Source organism: Nerophis lumbriciformis, linkage group LG20 (genome assembly GCF_033978685.3).
Source record: "Nerophis lumbriciformis linkage group LG20, RoL_Nlum_v2.1, whole genome shotgun sequence".
NCBI lineage: Eukaryota > Metazoa > Chordata > Actinopteri > Syngnathiformes > Syngnathidae > Nerophis > Nerophis lumbriciformis.
This window is the reverse complement of record NC_084567.2, coordinates 17,320,001-17,340,093: the sequence shown is the minus strand read 5'-3', so window position 1 is coordinate 17,340,093 and position 20,093 is coordinate 17,320,001. Positions and strand designations below refer to the sequence as shown.

The 20,093-nt window shown below is 39.9% G+C and overlaps 1 protein-coding gene and 1 long non-coding RNA gene across 2 annotated transcripts in view; both read left to right on the top strand.

The window, feature by feature from the left end:
• LOC133619496 (GDNF family receptor alpha-2-like) overlaps positions 1–15,350 on the top strand; it is a 316,184-nt gene extending 300,834 nt beyond the window's left edge. The window contains exon 8 of the mRNA XM_061980552.1: positions 8,942–15,350. Within this exon, the coding sequence (XP_061836536.1) occupies positions 8,942–9,079 (138 nt within the window). The 3' untranslated portion in view covers positions 9,080–15,350. The remainder of the gene's footprint in view (positions 1–8,941) is intronic.
• A 601-nt stretch (positions 15,351–15,951) lies between these two features.
• Positions 15,952–20,093, top strand: part of LOC133619495 (uncharacterized) — a 42,450-nt gene continuing 38,308 nt past the window's right edge. The window contains exons 1-2 of the long non-coding RNA XR_009817425.1: positions 15,952–16,186; positions 16,352–16,391. This is a non-coding gene — a long non-coding RNA (uncharacterized lncRNA). The remainder of the gene's footprint in view (positions 16,187–16,351; positions 16,392–20,093) is intronic.

Below are 20,093 nucleotides of genomic sequence, written 5' to 3'. Positions count from 1 at the left end.
CAGCCCCAGTTGGCAGTGTTTTAGCTACTTCTCAATCACTAATTCTCGTCCCCATGGCGACAAATAAAGTACGTTTCTTACAAGTATCATCCCAACATAAATTTATATTATGTTTATAAACTCAGGAAATATGTCCCTGGACACATGAGGACTTTGAATATGACCAATGTCTGATACTGTAACGACATGGTATCGAATTGATACCCAAATTTATGGTATCATCCAAAACTAATGTAAAGTATCAAATAACAGAAGAATAAGTGATTATTAAATTTTAACAGAAGTGTAGATAGAACATGTTAAAAGTGAAAGTAACTAGATAGTAACAGTAAATGAACAAGTAGATTAATAATTAATTTTCTACCACTTGTCCTTAATAATTTTGACAAAATAATAGAATGGAAAATGACACAATATGTTACTGCATATGTCAGCAGACTAATTAGGAGCCTCTGTTTGTTTACTTACTAATAAAAGACAAGTTGTCTTGTATAAGGCTGAAACGACGCGTCGACGTAGTCGACGTCATCGATTAGGTAAATACGTCGACGCCGTTTTTGTGCGTCGACGCGTCGCATACTTGAATAGCCGCCAGGGCGCTAATTAATTTAAAACCTTTTCTCACTCCTGCGCTTACTAAAAGGCGTGGGGTAAATTTAGGCCTGCGCTTATAAATTTGAGTGATGTAAGGATACCATCATGAAAAGCACATTTAATACAAAAAACGTTAATATGGTCTTACCTTTACTTATGAGTCCATGCGCAGCTGCTTCTGATCAAAAGCATCGATAACTTGTTTATAGAAGTCTTCCTTATCTTTCTTCAGTTTTAAAAGTCTCTCTGTCTCGATGGAGATATTCCTTTAAGTATTACCTCCTGCTTCGATTGAAAGTCCAGTTTAGAAAACTGTTTTATTTTAGATATGTAATCCTCCATGTTAAAAGTGCAAGCAAACGATCGCTGCTCACTCTTGTTGCTTGTTGTCTTCTTCTGCAGCACCGGTCTTCTGCAGTACCGGTAGTCGCAAAAAGGATCACTAGCGCCCTCTACCAGCAGGAGGCGGGAGTCATTTAATGACTCATATTTGACACACGCAGCTACGGTATATTAATAAAACATAGCTGCTTACTGTTCTTTTTAGCATATTCAAAAGCTTGGACCTTAAATCCTACTGAATATCTCTTAATCTTCTTCCCTTTATGCAATTTCAAATGAATGAAATCAGCCTCCTCCATTTTGAAAATGATGACAGGTGAAGTGTCACTCATGACGTGACGAGTTTGACCCAGCGGAAGTTCTAGACATATGCTAATTATTTTGCGAAACGAGTTTGACCCGGCGAAAATTCCAGACATGCGCTAAAAAAAAATATATTCTGCGAAACGAGTTTGATCCGGCGTTAATCCTGAACCGGCGGTAAGGCCAAGCATGCGCTATTATTTTGCGAAACGAGTTTGACCCGGCAATAATTCAAGGCATGCGAATTCTAGGAAATACGCACTTTTTTGTATTGGATGTTTATCTTTATTTTTGCACATTTTAAAGCAAAATAAGCAATACTTTCACTTTTGAAATGCTTATACTATTGCAGAATATTAAGATTTGCACTGTATGTTTATTTTATATTTGCACATTAAAAAGCAAATACGCTACTTTTAATTTTGTTAAATGTTAAAAGTTTTAAATGTTTACATTGTTACAGAATATTTTGTCATGTTGTTGTCAATGTTGACTGAGTGGCCATACTTTTTTTTTTTGTAAATAAAAGCCATGCCTTTTGAAAAAACTGGCCTACATTTATTTTTTTCATCTTCTTTTTAAATAAAAAAATAATCGGTAAAAGAAAAAATAATCTATAGATTAATCGAAAAAATAATCTATAGATCAACCGATTAATCGAAAAAATAATCTATAGATTAATCGATAGAAAAATAATCGTTAGCTGCAGCCTTAGTCTTGTATGGTCACTATTTTATTTAAGGACAAAATTGCTATAAGAAACATATGTTTAACGTACCCTAAGATTTTTTGTTAAAATAAAGCCAATAATACTATTTTTTTTCGAAAAGTACCAAAGAGTATCAAAATAATAATATTAACAATAATATTGGTATCTGGACAACACTAATATATATATATATATATATATATATATATATATATATATATATATATATATATATATATATATATATATATATATATATATATATATATACCCATGCATTTTCTACCATTTTCTACCGCTTGTCCCTTTCGGGGTGGCAGGGGGTACTGGAGCTTATCTCAGGTTCATTCGGGCGGGATTGGATAAAAATGATTGAGCAAAAGTTTGTGTTTTAAAGTCCAGTGAGTTAAAATTCAAAGTAAAAAATGTATTGCATATAAAAAATCTATGTAAAAAAAAATAATAATAATAATTGCAGAAATGCATGCTTTGATTTACCGGACTCACTTCAGTTAAATTAAGACCGAAGCTCAGCTGAGATAGGCTCAAGCACCCCCCGCGACCCCAAAAAGGGACAAGCGGTAGAAAATGTATAGATGGCACTTCATTGGCTGGTTCTAAGACAGGATCGATCGCTTCAGTCCTAATTTGCACGCATTCATAGTCAATCAACATGTCACCATGATTAAATGTAAAAAACAACAACCACTAATCAATTCACAAAAATTCAAACGCAAACAATTGAGTTACATAGAAACATTGTCAAAAAAAGCTTTTGTATTAAAGACACAAATTAATCTGCATATGATAATTGCAGACGGCAGCACTACAGTGGGTAGAAGAGTCACAGCTAAAAAGGTGGTGGTCTGCTCCGACTTCAGGTCAGCAGGATTCTCGGTTCAAAATTTTAGGTCGCAAAACAGACAAAATATAGTTAATGAAACATAAGAAATACTGTTCAGGCTTGAAAAGGTGAGCACCAGCATAAGGTTCCTATGGGTTCCAGCTCACACAAGCATAAAGGCCAATGAATTGGCAGATCAGCTGGCAAAGCAGACAGAAACACAAGAGCAGCCCAGAGAGGTACCTTTCAGTTCGGCAGAGGCACAATCATAAATGAAAGGAAATCTTTTGAAAGAGTGGCAAATACACTGGGACCAGCGTACAACAGGAAGACACTGTTATACTCGTTTTTGTTAAACTGGCTTTTAACAAACAATTACCTTAAGTGTTTTTAGATATGAATGTTTTTTAACTGTTTTAATATGCCTGGTTTTACTTTCTTTCAACTTATTTGTCATGTATGCACTTTGTGCACGATTGCGATGTTGTAAGGTGCTATACAAATAACTTCTTCTCCTAGTTTTCCCCTTTCTCTACTGTATTTCTGACAATAAATGGTTGGTTGTTCCATTGAGTCCAACTAAATGCAGCTGTCACATAATCCTTTTGGGTGTTTGTTAATATGGTGCAATGTCTTATTCAGTCTGGTGTGTCCTAATCTAATGCAAGGTATGATTCCTTCCTCTTTTATGCTCCCCCTTACAGTTCTTCCCCCTCCTACCGTGGTCTGTATTGCATATAAGTCACTCAATCAATCAAGGTTTATTTGGATAGCACCTTAAAACATTACAATTGTGCACATATATTCCTTCCCTTACTCTTCTAAAAACGTCAATAAAATGTCCAGGTTACTGCTTAGTACCCTTTTAAGAGTAACCTCCATGTCTTCTAACTTCTTCTCTTAGTTTTCCCCTTTCTCTACTGTATTTCTGACAATAAATGGTTGATTGTTCCATTGAGTCCACCTCAATGCAGCTGTCACATAATCCTGTTGGGTGTTTGTTTATAAGGTGCAATGTTTTCTTCAGTCTGGTGTGTCCTAATCTAATGCGTAGTATGATTCCCTCCTCTTTTGTGCTCCCCTTTACAGTTCTTCTCGCTCGTACCGTGGTTTGTATTGCATGTAAGTCACTCAATCAATCAAGGTTTATTTGTATAGCACCATACAACATCACAATCGGTCACATATATTCCTTCCCTTACTCTTCTAGAAACTTAAATAAAATTTCCTGGTTTCTGCTTAGTACCCTTTTGAGAGTGACCTCCATGTTGTCTAACTTCTTCTCTTAGTTTTTCCCTTTCTCTACTGTATTTCTGACAATGCATGTTACACTGACTCCACCGCAATGCAGCTGTCACATAATCCTGTTCGATGTTTGTTTATGAGGTGCAATGTCTTATTCAGTCTGGTGTGTCCTAATCTACTGCATGGTATGATTACTTCCTCTTTAGTGCTCCCCCTTACAGTTCTTCCCGCTCCTACCGTGGTCTGTATTGCATATAAGTCACTCAATCAATCAAGGTTTGTTTGTATAGCACCTTAAAACATCACAATCGGTCACATATATTCCTTCCCTTACTCTTCTAGAAACTGTATATGCAATACAGACTACGGTAGGTGCGGGAAGAACCGCAAGGGGGAGCACAAAAGAGGAAGAAATCCTATCACGCATTAGATTAGGACACACCAGACTGAATAAGACATTGCACCTTATAAACAAACACCCAACAGGATTATGTGACAGCTGCATTGCGAAGAAATCAGTGGAACAAGCAACCATTTATTGTCAGAAATACAGTAGAGAAAGGGGAAAACTAAGAGAAGAAGTTAGAAGACATGGAGTTTACTCTTAAATGGATACTAAGCTACGTTCTGGCACTGGATCTCAAGACGCGCTGGCTTATGAAGGCTGGTCGCTCATCACGGGCAGGTGCGCCCGCAGCGTAGAGGGATCGCCCGTGGGCCCGGCCCGCGGTGCGCTCGTTAGAGCGCACAGCAGGAGGAGAAGCAGCAGGAGTGTGACCCATAACACTATACAAATAAACCTTGATTCATTGATTGACTTATATGCAATACAGACCATGGTAGGAGCGGGAAGAACTGTAAGGGAGAGGACGATTGAGAAACATCAGACTGAATAAGACATTGCACCTTATTAACAAACACCCAACAGGATTGTGTGACAGCTGCATTGAGGTGGAGTCAGTGCAACATGTATTGTCAGAAATACAGTAGAGAAAGGGGAAAACTAAGAGAAGAAGTTAGAAGACATGGAGGTTACTCTCAAAAGGGTACTAAGCAGCAACCAGGACATTTTATTGACGTTCTAGAAGAGTAAGGGAAGGAATATATGCACGATTGTGATGTTGTAAGGTGCTATAGAAATAAACCTTGATTGATTGAGTGACTTATATGCAATGCAGACCACGGTAGGAGCGGGAAGAACTGTAAGGGGGAGCACAAAAGATGAAGGAATCATACCACGCAGTAGATTAGTACACACCAGACTGAATAATACATTGCACCTTATAAACAAACACCCAACAGGATTATGTGACAGCTGCATTGCGGTGGAGTCAGTGGAACATGCATTGTCAGAAATACAGTAGAGAAAGGGAAAAACTAAGAGAAGAAGTTAGAAGACATGGAGGTCACTCTCAAAAGGGTATTAAGCAGAAACTAGGACATTTTATTGAAGTTTCTAGAAGAGTAAGGGAAGGAATATATGTGATCGATCGTGATGTTTTAAGGTGCTATTGTCACGACTGGGACTGTGGCGTGGTTAGTTCTCCCGAGGTGCAAAAGATTTGGACCAGATGTGGCGTGAAGGGAAGTACATGATTTATTTTAACACTATATATCAAAAAGGAACAAACGAAAAGGTACAAAACTAGGCTATTGAAAACAAAACTTGCACATAGGCAGAAACTGTGAACAATTAAACAAAAACACTAACTGTGGCATTAATAAACAAAAAAAACTTACTTGGCATGGACTATGAAGTGCGCAGAGGTAAGAGTGTGACAGGGGTATGAATCCGGGATGTCGCCAGGAAGACAAACTGAAAACAATGAACTTAAATACTACAGACATGATTAACGAAAACAGGTGCGTGACTCAAAACATGAAACAGGTGCGTGACGTGACAGGTGAAAACTAATGGTTGCTATGGTGACAAAACAAACAAAAGTGCACAAAAAGTCCAAAAACAAAAACAAACATGACTAAAACAAAACATGATCACACAGACATCACAGCTATAGAAATAAACCTTGATTGATTGAGTGACTTATATGCAATACAGACCACAGTAGGAGCGGGAAGAACTGTAAGAGGGAGCACAAAAGAGGAAGGAATCATACCTTGCATTAGATTAGGACACACTAGACTGAATAAGACATTGCACCTTATTAACAAACACCCAACAAGATTATGTGACAGCTGCATTGAGGTGGACTCAATGGAACAATCAACCATTTATTGTCAGAAATACAGTAGAGAAAGAGGAAAACTAAGAGAAGAAGTTAGAAGACATGGAGGTTATTCTTAAAAGGGTACTACGCAGCAACCAGGACATTTTTTTTGAAGTTTTAGAAGAGTAAGGGAAGGAATATATGTGCACAATTGTGATGTTGTAAGGTGCTATACAAATAAACCTTGATTTATTGAGTGACTTATATGCAATACAGACCACGGTAGGAACGGGAAGAACTGTAAGGGGGAGCACAAAAGATGAAGGAGTCATACTTCGCATTAGATTAGGACACACCAGACTGAATAAGACATTGCACCTCATAAAGAAACACCCAACAGGATTATGTGACAGCTGCATTGCGGTGGAGTCAGTGGAACATGCATTGTCAGAAATACAGTAGAGAAAGGGAAAAACTAAGAGACGAAGTTAGAAGACATGGAGGTCACTCTCAAAAGGGTACTAAGCAGAAACCAGGACATTTTATTGAAGTTTCTAGAAGAGTAAGGGAAGGAATATATGTGACCAATTGTGATGTTTTAAGGTGCTATACAAATAAACCTTGACTCATTGAGTGACTTATATGCAATACAGACCACGGTAGGAGCGGGAAGAACTGTAAGGGGGAGCACAAAAGAGGAAGGAATCATACCTTGCATTAGATTAGGACACACTAGACTGAATAAGACATTGCACCTTATTAACAAACACCCAACAGGATTATGTGACAGCTGCATTGAGGTGGACTCAATGGAACAATCAACCATTTATTGTCAGAAATACAGTAGAGAAAGGGGAAAACTAAGAGACGAAGTTAGAAGACATGGAGGTCACTCTCAAAAGGGTACTAAGCAGCAACCAGGACATTTTATTGAAGTTTTTAGAAGAGTAAGGGAAGGAATATATGTGCACAATTGTGATGTTGTAAGGTGCTATACAAATAAACCTTGATTGATTGAGTGACTTACATGCAATACAAACCACGGTACGACCGGGAAGAACTGTAAGGGGGAGCACAAAAGAGAAGGGAATCATACTATGCATTAGATTAGGACACACCAGACTGAATAAGACATTGCACCTTATAAACAAACACCCAACAGGATTATGTGACAACTGCATTGAGGTGGAGTCAGTGGAACAAGCAACCATTCAGAAATACAGTAGAAAAAGGGAAAAACTAAGAGACAAAGTTAGAAGACATGGAGGTCACTCTCAAAAGGGTACTAAGCAGAAACCAGGACATTTTATTGAAGTTTCTAGAAGAGTAAGGGAAGGAATATATGTGACCGATTGTGATGTTTTAAGGTGCTATACAAATAAACCTTGATTTATTGAGTGACTTATATGCAATACAGACCATGGTAGGAGCGGGAAGAACTGTAAGGGGGAGCACAAAAGAGGAAGGAATCATACCTCGCATTAGATTAGGACACACCAGACTGAATAAGACATTGCACCTTATTAACAAATACCCAACAGGATTATGTGACAGCTGCATTGAGGTGGAGTCAGTGGAACAAGCAACCATTCAGAAATACAGTAGAGAAAGGGGAAAACAACGAGAAGAAGTTAGAAGACATGGAGGTTACTCTCAAAAGGGTATTAAGCAGCAACCAGGACAACAAATTTTATTGAAGTTTCTAGAAGAGTAAGGGAAGGAATATATGTGCACGATTGTGATGTTGTAAGGTGCTATACAAATAAACCTTGATTTATTGAGTGACTTACCGTATTTTTCGGAGTATAAGTCGCTCCGGAGTATAAGTCGCACCGGCCGAAAATGCATAATAAAGAAGGAAAAAAACATATATAAGTCGCACTGGAGTATAAGTCGCATTTTTGGGGGAAATTTATTTGATAAAAGCCAACACCAAGAATAGACATTTGAAAGGCAATTTAAAATAAATAAAGAATAGTGAACAACAGGCTGAATAAGTGTACGTTATATGAGGCATAAATAACCAACTGAGAACGTGCCTGGTATGTTAACGTAACATATTATGGTAAGAGTCATTCAAATAACTATAACATATAGAACATGCTATACGTTTACCAAACAATCTGTCACTCCTAATCGCTAAATCCCATGAAATCTTATACGTCTAGTCTCTTACGTGAATGAGCTAAATAATATTATTTGATATTTTACGGTAATGTGTTAATAATTTCACACATAAGTCGCTCCTGAGTATAAGTCGCACCCCTGGGCCAAACTATGAAAAGAACTGCGACTTATAGTCCGAAAAATACGGTATATGCAATACAGACCACGGTAGGAACGGGAAGAACTGTAAGGGGGAGCACAAAAGAGGAAGGAATTAGATTAGCACATTGAATAAGACTTTGCACCTTCGCGCACATTTCACGTCCGTGCCAAAGCGAGTCTGCGGTAGATTGAAAGATTGTATTTGTCCTTCCTGACTCTTCTCTTCTTGCGCTAGGATAACCTTTTTTTTTTCCTTTTTTTCCAAAAATTAAATGGTCACCTATGACCGAATCAAAATGCCACGACACGATATGAAGTGTGTGAGTCACGCCTAACCTTTTCCGCATCTCTCTCTCCTCCGTGTGTGTGTGTGTGTGTGTGTGTGTGTGTGTGTGTGTGTGTGTGTGTGTGTGTGTGTGTGTGTGTGTGTGTGTGTGTGTGTGTGTGTGTGTGTGTGTGTGTGCTCAGTATCCCGAACCGAGAGACGGCGGGCCGGGCAAACCTCAGGGCCTGCCAGAGGATCAGTGCGCGTGTGTGCGTGCCAACGTCTGGGCTCTGCTCCCCGGCCTGGCCTTGGCTGTGCTCCTGGCTCAACACGCCTTATAGAAGTGCCAGGACGGGGGAGGGGAGGTCGCCCTCCCACCAGCTCGTCCCAAAAGCAGAAGGTGTCGTTTCTCCACTGATATGAAGAAGGCCCGTTTGATTTGAAAGGGAAAAGTCATTCATTTGATGTCATCCCACCACGGAACTACGGACGGGACTTCTTTTACAAACGGACCCTCGCCGCCACGAGGGCCACACCCCCTCTGACAGAGACTTCTCGGGAGAAGAAAGGTTTAGAAAGACTTTTTGCTTCTTACGGGGGAGGGTCCGGTCCGCCTCTTTATCACTATTGTAAACTCCAAATCTGTAAACACTACTCCATGGTCTAAGTGTCGGTATTTAGTATCCGTGACCATAATCCATCTACCGCATTTTTCCGGGCGTGCACCGTCGTTCTTTGGTCATCCGAAGTGTTGCTGTTGACGCCCTGTGGCTGTGCGCCGTACATCCACTTGCACATGTGAATATAAATGTCTCTATATGTATTTATTGGGGGAAAGTGGGGGGAAAAAAAGACGATTTTCCTTTTTTTCGGTCCAAGGATATCTGTACAGTGTGGAGTGAAATGACTGGCAAAACACACACAACGATGTTTTTACTTACGCCCGACGATTCGCAAGTACAAAAAACGATTTTCTTCAAGTAAAAAAAAACGATTCGCATATTCAAAAAGAACATTTTCTGCAAGTAAAACAACAATTTGGAGATTTCAAAAAAATGAACAAGCACGAAAAGTTAAGAAAAAAAAAAACTTTTTACAAGTAAAATAACAATTTGCGTTTAAAAAAAACTATTTTCTTTATTTAGGAAAATTTTGCACGTTTCCTTAATGAAAAAACTATTCACAAAAGACGATTCGCAAGTAAAAAAATATATTTTCTTTAATTTGCATGTATGAAAAATGTTGTCTGCAACTAAAAAACAATTCGCAAGTAAAAAAAACCTAACAATTTCCCATGTAAAAAATTATTTACCAAAAACAATTTGCAAGTAAAAAATACAACAATTTTATTCAATTAGAAAACGATTCGCAAGTACAAAAAAATATATTGTCTTTAATTTAAAAAATGATTTGCACGAACAAAAAACAATTTGGTTGAGTTAAAAAAAACTATTTGCAAGTATGAAAAATATTGTCTGCAACAAAAAACAATTCGCAAGTAAAACATGTTATTCTTCAATTAAAAAAACGATATGCGCATAAAAAAACATTAAAAAAAACTCTGCAAGCAAAAATACCATTCCCAATTAATAAAACAATTTTCTTTAATGTTAAAAATGATTTACAAAAACCTATTGGCAAGTACAAAAATAAAACTATTTTATTCAATCAGAAAACGATTCGCAAATTAAAGAAATGTTTTTCTTTAATTTAAAAAATTATTTGCACGAACAAAAAACTATTTGGTTGAATTTAAAAAAATTACTTGCAAGAATGAAAAATATTGTCTGCAACTAAAAAACGATTCACAGGTAAAACATTTTATTCTTCAATTAAAAAACGATTTGCGGGTAAATAAAAATGAATCTAAAGTATAAAAACTATTTTCTGCAAATAAAAAAACGATTCACAGGTTAAAAAAAAGTAGCAACAAGTGAAAAAAAACAATTTGTGTGTAAAAAACGAAACAATTGTCTTCAATTAAAAAACGATTTGCGCGTAAAAAAAAAAATAAAACAAATTCTGCAAACAAAAATACCATTCCCATTCATAAAAACAATTTTCTTTAATGTAAAAAATTATTTACAAAAAACAATTGGCAAGTAAAAAATAAAACAACTTTATTCAATTAGAAAACGATTCGCAAGTAAAAAAAAAAATATTTTCTTTAATTTTGAAAAATGATTTGCACGAACAAAAAATTATTTTCTTGAATCAAAAAAACTATTTGAAAGTATGAAAACTATAGTCTGCAACTAAAAAACGATTCGCTAGTACATCAAATGTTTCTTCAATTAAAAAAACCATTTGTGCATAAAAATACAAATAAATTCTGCAAGTAAAAAAATTAATCTAAAGTATAAAAACAATTTTTTTGCACGTACAAAATGATTCACAGGTTTAAAAAAGTATCAACAAGTAACAAAAATTATTTGCGTCTAAAAAACAAAACAATTTTCTTCAAATAAAAAACGATTTGCGCGTGAAAAAAAATTATGCAAGCAAAAATACCAGTCCCAGTTATAAAAACAATTTTCTTTAATCTAAAAAAGGATTTACCAAAAAATATTGGCAAGTTAAATAAAACAATTTCATTCAATTAAAAAACAATTTGCACTTAAAAAACATAACATTTTCTGCAAGTAAAACAACAATTTGCACCTAAAGAAAAATTATGTTATTAAAAAATCAATTCGCACGTAAAAAAAAACAATTTTCTGCCATTAAAAAAACAATTTGCAAGTATAAAACAATTCTCTGTAATTAAATTTTTTTTTTCGCAAACAATTAGCAAGTAAAAAAAATTTTTATTTTCAAATTGAAAAAAACTTAGCAAGTAAAAAAACAACTATTTTCTACAAGTAAGAAAATGATTATCACATACAAATAAAAAATTTTGTAAGTAAAAAAAAAAATTCCCAAGTATAAAAACAATTTTCTTCAATTGAAAAAACGATTTGCACGTAAAAAAACAACAACAATTTCCAGCAATTAAAAGAAATATTCACAACTAGAAAAAAAAACTATTTCCTGAAATGAAACAATATATCTGCACATAAAATAAAACAATTTTATGCAAGTAAAATAACAATTCGCAAGTAAAAAAACCAACTAGTTTCTTTAATTAAATAAACAACTCACACATAAAAAAAACTATTTTCTGCAAGAAAAAAAAGCTATGCAGATATAAAAACAAGTAAAAAACAATTTGAAATGATAAAAACAAGATAGAAAATGTTGGCACTAATAGTGCACCCTGCATTGCCTAATTCTGTCATTTTTTGCGGATGGCACCATACGCAAATAACAGTAGCTCTGACAGCCTTAAATTGACTTAGCAGCACCACCTGTGGCAGAGTGCAAATGGTGGAATGTTACAGCCAAAAAACTTTTAACTTGAAAATATTTTATATTTTTACTTGCAATTCAGTCATTTACTTGCATTTTTTTTTTATACTGGCAAATATTTATTTTACTTGCAAAAAATAGCTTTTTTACTTGCCAACTTTAAAAAAAAAAAAATATTGCAGAAAATGGTTGTTTTACTTGCAAATCGTAAAAAAAAACATTTCCGTGTGTGCTTGGCGGTCATTTCACTCCAAACGTGGAACATGAAGACTCTGTGTTGGCGACCAAACTGACTTCTCACTTTTTTGGAAGGCCTTCATTATCTGCGCTGAAATAAATGTGTCTATATAAGGAATGATGACAAAGAATGTAACAGGAATGAGATTAAATGAACTACGTCTGCTCCGAAAGTGTGTGTGTGAGTGTGTGCGTGTGTTTATTTGTGTTGACAATCAGCACAGTGTGTGTTAGGGATGTAACGATTACAGTCACAACCACTGTGTTACCAACTGATGGGTAAATGACGCCTGAGTGAGTGCATGGCACACTCACTACCTGTTTTGACACGGTTTCATTATGGTCACATGCCGGATTAAATAATAATAATAATAATAATAGTGAGCATATACTGTATGATTGTTTTTAATAAATAGCTGCATAGGAAGAAATATAAAAAAAAACTGAATATGGCCTTTGGTCAATGAGCCAAATAGGAGCGGCTGGCACGCTAATCGCTTGCTAGCTTGAATGCTAGCATGAGCACAATACAGATCTTTTCCCCGTGACAAACAACACCTGTTTGCCTTTATCATTAAAAATCGCTCTAAAACCTCGACAACAGACGTCTTCTGCAAGCAGTCCGTGGACCTCTGGTGGTCTGCAAAGGTACTGCAGGTGGTGGTGGAATTTTTAGTATTTTTCTACGAACGTAAACGTCTTGATATAGACATAAATGTTGATCCGACGCACTGTGGTGTGTTTATAAATGGCCGCCGTAATGACTTTAAATTGCAGGTTTCAAATAAATAATGTACAATATTGTCTTCATGTTAGCATTTACCAACATTTAGCGCTATTGGTACCAGCTAGCGATTAGCGCTCTAGTTATTAGCTGGCGATGAGCGCGCTCTTGTCACTTGTCAGCTAATGAGAAGTGATCGAGCTGCCAGCTAGTGATTAGCACACCAGTTGTCAGATAGTGATTCGGGCTCTAGTTTTCAGCGAGCATTTAACACTCTCGTTGCCACCTAGCAATTAGCACGTTAGTTGCCAGCTCATGTTTAGGGTTCTAGTTTCCAGCTAGCAATTAGCCTACTTGTTGTCCCTTGTCAGCTAGCAATTACAACACCAGCTAGCAATTAGCATGCTAGTTGTCAATTCTCAGATAGCAGGGAGTGCACAAAATGCCAGCTAGCAATGAGCACATTAGTTGATCTAGTTGCCAGCTAATGACAGGTAGCAATTAGCGCTCTAGTTGTTAGCTAACAATTAACACTCTCGTTGCCAGCTAGCGTTTAGCATTCTAGTAACCAGCGAGTAATTAGGGTTCTAGTTGCCAGCTCGTGTTTAGCATTCCAGTTGCCAGCTAGCAATTAGCCTGCCAGTTGTCACTTGTCAGCTAGCGATTACAACATCACTTATCAGCTGGCAATTATCAGGCTAGTTGTCAATTCTCAGATAGCGATTAGTGCACAAGATGCCAGCAACAATGAGCGCGTTAGTTGTCACTTGTAAGCCAGCGAGTAGCGATCTAGTTGCCGGCTAGTGATTAGCACACCAGTTGTCAGCTAGCGATTAATGCTCTAGTTGTCAGCTAGAAATGAACACTCTAGTAAACAGCTAGTTATTAGTATGCTAGTTGCCAGCTAGCAATTAGCCTGCTAGTTGTCACTTGTGAAATACAGATTACAACACCAGTTATCAGCTAGCGATTAGCATGCTTGTGGTCAATTCTCAGCTAGCGTTTAGTGCACAAGATGCCAGCAAGCAATGAGCGCGTTAGTTGTCACTTGTAAGCCACCGAATAGCGATCTAGTTGCCAGCTAGTGATTAGCACACCAGTTGTCAGCTAGCGATTAATGCTATAGTTGTCAACTAGAAATGAACACTCTTGTAAACAGCTTGCGATTAGTGCACTAGTTGCCAGCTCATGTTTAGTGTTCTTGTTGCCAGCTAGCAATTAGCCTGCTAGTTGTCACTTGTCAGCTAGCGATTACAACACCAGTCATCAGCTAGCGATTAGCATGCTTGTGGTCAATTCTCAGCTAGCGATAAGTGCACAAGATGCCAGCAAGCAATGAGCGCGTTAGTTGTCACTTGTAAGCCAGCGAGTAGCGATCTAGTTGCCAGCTAGTGATTAGCACACCAGTTGTCAGCTAGCGATTATTGCTCTAATTGTCAACTAGCAATTACCACTCTCGTAGCCAGCTAGTGTTTAGCGCGCTAATTGACAGCTAACGTTTAGCAATCTAGTCGCCAGCTAGCGATTGGCCTGCTGGATCTAACTTCTCCCAGCTAGTGATCAATGCACAAGATGCCAGTCGTAAGCTAGCAACTAGCGCTCTTCTTTCCACCTAGCGATTAGGTCTCCAGTTGTTAGCTAGCAATTAGCCGGGTAGTTGTCACTTGCAAGCTAGTGAGTATTGCTCTCGTTGCCTGATAGTGATTAGTACACCAGTTGTCGACTAGCGATTAGCGCCCTAGTCGTCAGCTATCAAATAACACTCTAATAGCCGGCTAGCGTTTTAGTAACCAGCAAGCGATTAGCGTGCCAGTTGCCAGCTCGAATTTAGCTTTTTCGTTGCCAGCTAGCGATTACAACACCAGTTATCAGCTAGCGATTAGCATGCTAGTTGTCAATTCTCAGCGAGCGATTAATGCACAAGATGCCAGCTAGCAATGAGCATGTTAGTTGTCACTTGTCAGTTAGCGATTTGCGCTCCAGTTGCGAGATAGCAACCAGAACTGCTCGTTATCACTTGTCAGCTAGCAATTAACACGCTGGTTGCTCGCTAGCAATTAGCGTCTTCGTTACTAGCAAGCGACTAATTATTTCGTTGCCAGCTAGCGATCACCATAAGCGTTATCAGCTAGCAATTAACAAACTATTTGTTAAATGACAGCTAGCAACTAGCGCACAAGTACTTATTGTTCAATCAATCAATCATCAATCAATGTTTACTTATATAGCCCTAAACAACCAGTGTCTCAAAGGGCTGCACAAGCCATAACAACATCCTTGTTACATCCCTAGTGTGTGTGTGTGTGTGTTATTTTATTTATATATATATATATATATATATATATATATATATATATATATATATATATATATATATATATTAGTGTGTGTGTGTTATTTTATTTATATATATATATATATATATATATATATATATATATATATATATATATATATATATATATATATATATATAAAGTAATTATAAAATATATATTTTTAGTGGTCCAGTATGATGTTTTGGAGAAGAAAAAAAAGGACATGTTACTTTTATTCTTGTTTATTTATTTTTTGTTGCTAAAAAAATTGGCTTGATTGTTTTATCTGTGTGCTAAACTTGCAAAGTGTAGTATAAAGAATGGAAATGGCTTGCCTGTTTGTTTGTTTTCCCTTTAAGTTGAAAAAACACAAGAGGAGCAAACCTGAAGCTCATTAAAACTGAAAAACCAAAACATAACAATAATTTAAAAAAAAAATAAAATAAAAAAATCCATGGGCTCCAACTCACTTGTGACCATAATGAGAAAGAGGGGGCACAGGATATAATTTAGTTGTCATAAAGTCAACTTTTAAAAATTAAAAGCGTTCTCAACTTGTGACACACACGCATACAACCGTCTTAAAAATTACACAGGTAGTCACCAACATTATGTAATTTGAATGGTAACAGCCTGCAAAGAAATGTGTTTGCCATTACATCAATTTGTTTTTTTTTTAGGCTCTTTTCTATCTTAATTTGAAAGAATCGTCATTTCCGCCCATGCGTCACAATGTCGGACTTGATTAAGCCTCCTCCAGCATAAAGTAAGCTAGCAAAATGAGGAAACAAGAACAGGATTCCGACTGATTCTGCATTAAGGTGAGTTTATTTGCTGTTTCAATATTGGTTTGACAGTATTATCCACTTTATTTGTATGACATTATTATGTCATCCCTTAACCACGGCCAGTTTTTTTGTTTTAGCTGTGCATATGCTAACATTAGCCCAGTTGTAACAACACAAGTAAATGTTTGTTGTCGACAGGCTCTGGCAGGTTCCAGTGCATCAGACAATAAAGTTAAGAGTGAGTAAACTAATGTTATTGTTTTTATAGATATTAACTACTTTTTATACTCACGTGCCATCATCATAAAGTTGTGTTTAATTATACAGCTTCTTTCTCGGCTTATAAAAACTGTTATAAATATTATAATACTTACAGCATTCAACATAAAATAAATGTACCGTAAATTCCGGACTGTAAGCCGCTACTTTTTTCCTACGCTTTGAACCCGGCGGCTGATAAAACGGTGCGGCTAATTTATGGTTTGTCTCCGCTGATGGTCATAATGTAAAAAGTTTTCATTAAACACTCAAATGTTATTTTTTGTGCTACGGTGAGTTTGCTCACTGCAGGTGCTACTGGGTGAATCTTTGCAGTGTCTCCTGCTGTTTAAAGCTTTGAACTGTAAGTAAAAGTGCCGGTCTGTCTTTTAATCGTCCATAGCGTTTCTACTCGTATGAATTCTTCATTCATCACTCTAAGCAATGTTTCTAAGTTTTACAGTATAAAACAATTATTACTTACTAAACTGTAAAGTAGCCATATATATATATATATATATATATATATATATATATATATATATCCATCCATCCATCCATCCATCCATCCATCCATCTTCTTCCGCTTATCCGAGGTCGGGTCGCGGGGGCAGCAGCCTAAGCAGGGAAGCCCAGACTTCCCTCTCCCCAGCCACTTCGTCCAGCTCTTCCTGTGGGACCCCGAGGCGTTCCCAGGCCAGCCGGGAGACATAGTCTTCCCAACGTGTCCTGGGTCTTCCCCGCGGCCTCCTACCGGTGGGACGTGCCCTAAACACCTCCCTAGGGAGGCGTTCGGGTGGCATCCTGACCAGATGCCCGAACCACCTCATCTGGCTCCTCTCGATGTGGAGGAGCAGCGGCTTTACTTTGAGCTCCTCCCGGATGACAGAGCTTCTCACCCTATCTCTAAGGGAGAGCCCCGCCACCCGGCGGAGGAAACTCATTTCGGCCGCTTGTACCCGTGATCTTGTCCTTTCGGTCATAACCCAAAGCTCATGACCATAGGTGAGGATGGGAACGTAGATCGATCGGTAAATTGAGAGCTTTGCCTTCCGGCTCAGCTCCTTCTTCACCACAACGGATCGATACAGCGTCCGCATTACTGAAGACGCCGCACCGATCCGCCTGTCGATCTCACGATCCACTCTTCCCTCACTCGTGAACAAGACTCCGAGGTACTTGAACTCCTCCACTTGGGGCAAGATCTCCTCCCCAACCCGGAGATGGCACTCCACCCTTTTCCGGGCGAGAACCATGGACTCGGACTTGGAGGTGCTAATTCTCATCCCAGTCGCTTCACACTCGGCTGCGAACCGATCCAGTGAGAGCTGAAGATCCTGGCCAGATGAAGCCATCAGGACCACATCATCTGCAAAAAGCAGAGACCTAATCCTGCAGCCACCAAACCAGAGCCCCTCAACGCCTTGACTGCGCCTAGCAATTCTGTCCATAAAAGTTATGAACAGAATCGGTGACAAAGGGCAGCCTTGGCGGAGTCCAACCCTCACTGGAAACGTGTCCGACTTACCGCCGGCAATGCGGACCAAGCTCTGGCACTGAGCATACAGGGAGCGGACTGCCACAATCAGACAGTCCGATACCCCATACTCTCTGAGCACTCCCCACAGGACTTCCCGAGGGACATGGTCGAATGCCTTCTCCAAGTCCACAAAACACATGTAGACTGGTTGGGCAAACTCCCATGCACCCTCAAGGACCCTGCCGAGAGTATAGAGCTGGTCCACAGTTCCACGACCAGGACGAAAACCACACTGTTCCTCCTGAATCCGAGGTTCGACTATCCGGCGTAGCCTCCTCTCCAGTACACCTGAATAGACCTTACCGGGAAGGCTGAGGAGTGTGATCCCACGATAGTTAGAACACACCCTACGGTTCCCCTTCTTAAAGAGAGGAACCACCACCCCGGTCTGCCAATCCAGAGGTACCGCCCCCGATGTCCACGCGATGCTGCAGAGTCTTGTCAACCAAGACAGCCCCACAGCATCCATAGCCTTAAGGAACTCCGGGCGGATCTCATCTACCCCTGGGGCCTTGCCACCGAGGAGCTTTTTAACTACCTCAGCAACCTCAGCCCCAGAAATAGGAGAGCCCACCACAGACTCCCCAGGCACTGCTTCCTCATAGGAAGACGTGTTGGTGGGATTGAGGAGGTCTTCGAAGTATTCCCTCCACCGATCCACAACATCTGCAGTCGAGGTCAGCAGAACACCATCCTCACCATACACGGTGTTGATGGTGCACTGCTTCCCCTTCCTGAGGCGGCGGATGGTGGTCCAGAATTGCTTCGAAGCCGTCCGGAAGTCGTTTTCCATGGTTTCCCCGAGCTCCTCCCATGTCCGAGTTTTTGCCTCTGTGACCGCTGAAGCCGCACACCGCTTGGCCTGTCGGTACCTGTCCGCTGCCTCAGGAGTCCTATGAGCCAAAAGAACCCGATAGGACTCCTTCTTCAGCTTGACGGCATCCCTCACCGCCGGTGTCCACCAACGGGTTCTAGGATTACCGCCACGACAAGCACCAACTACCTTGCGGCCACAGCTCCAATCAGCCGCCTCGACAATAGAGGCGCGGAACATGGTCCATTCAGACTCAATGTCCAGCACCTCCCTCGTGACCTGTTCAAAGTTCTTCCGGAGGTGGGAATTGAAACTCTCTCTGACAGGAGACTCTGCCAGACGTTCCCAGCAAACCCTCACAATGCGTTTGGGCCTGCCAGGTCTGTCCGGCATCCTCCCCCACCATCGCAGCCAACTCACCACCAGGTGGTGATCGGTAGAAAGCTCCGCCCCTCTCTTCACCCGAGTGTCCAAAACATGAGGCCGCAAATCCGATGACACGACTACAAAGTCGATCATGGAACTGCGGCCTAGGGTGTCCTGGTGCCAAGTGCACATATGGACACCCTTATGTTTGAACATGGTGTTCGTTATGGACAATCTGTGACGGGCACAAAAGTCCAATAACAAAACACCGCTCGGGTTCAGATCCGGGCAGCCATTCTTCCCAATCACGCCTCTCCAGGTTTCACTGTCGTTGCCAACATGAGCATTGAAGTCCCCCAGTAGAACGAGGGAATCACCCGGGGGAGCACTCTCAAGTACTCCCTCGAGTGAATCCAAAAAGGGTGGGTACTCTGAGCTGCGGTTTGGCGCGTAAGCGCAAACCACAGTCAGGACCCATTCCCCCACCCGAAGGCGGAGGGAAGCTACCCTCTCGTCCACCGGGTTGAACTCCAACGTACAGGCTCTGAGCCGGGGGGAAACAAGAATTGCCACCCCAGCCCGTCGCCTCTCACTGCCGGTAACGCCAGAGTGGAAGAGAGTCCAGCCCCTCTTGAGAGAACTGGTTCCAGAGCCCTTGCTGTGCGTCGAAGTGAGTCCGACTATATCTAGCCGGAACTTCTCCACCTCGCGCACTAGCTCAGGCTCCTTCCCCCCCAGCGAGGTGACGTTCCACGTCCCAAGAGCTAGCTTCTGTAGCCGAGGATCGGACCGCCAAGTGCCCTGCCTTCGGCTGCCGCCCAGCTCACATCGCACCCGACCTCTATGACCCCTGCTATGGGTGGTGAGCCCATTGGAGGGGTGACCCACGTTGCCTCTTCGGGCTGTGCCCGGCCGGGCCCCATGGGGACAGGCCCGGCCACCAGGCGCTCGCCATCGAGCCC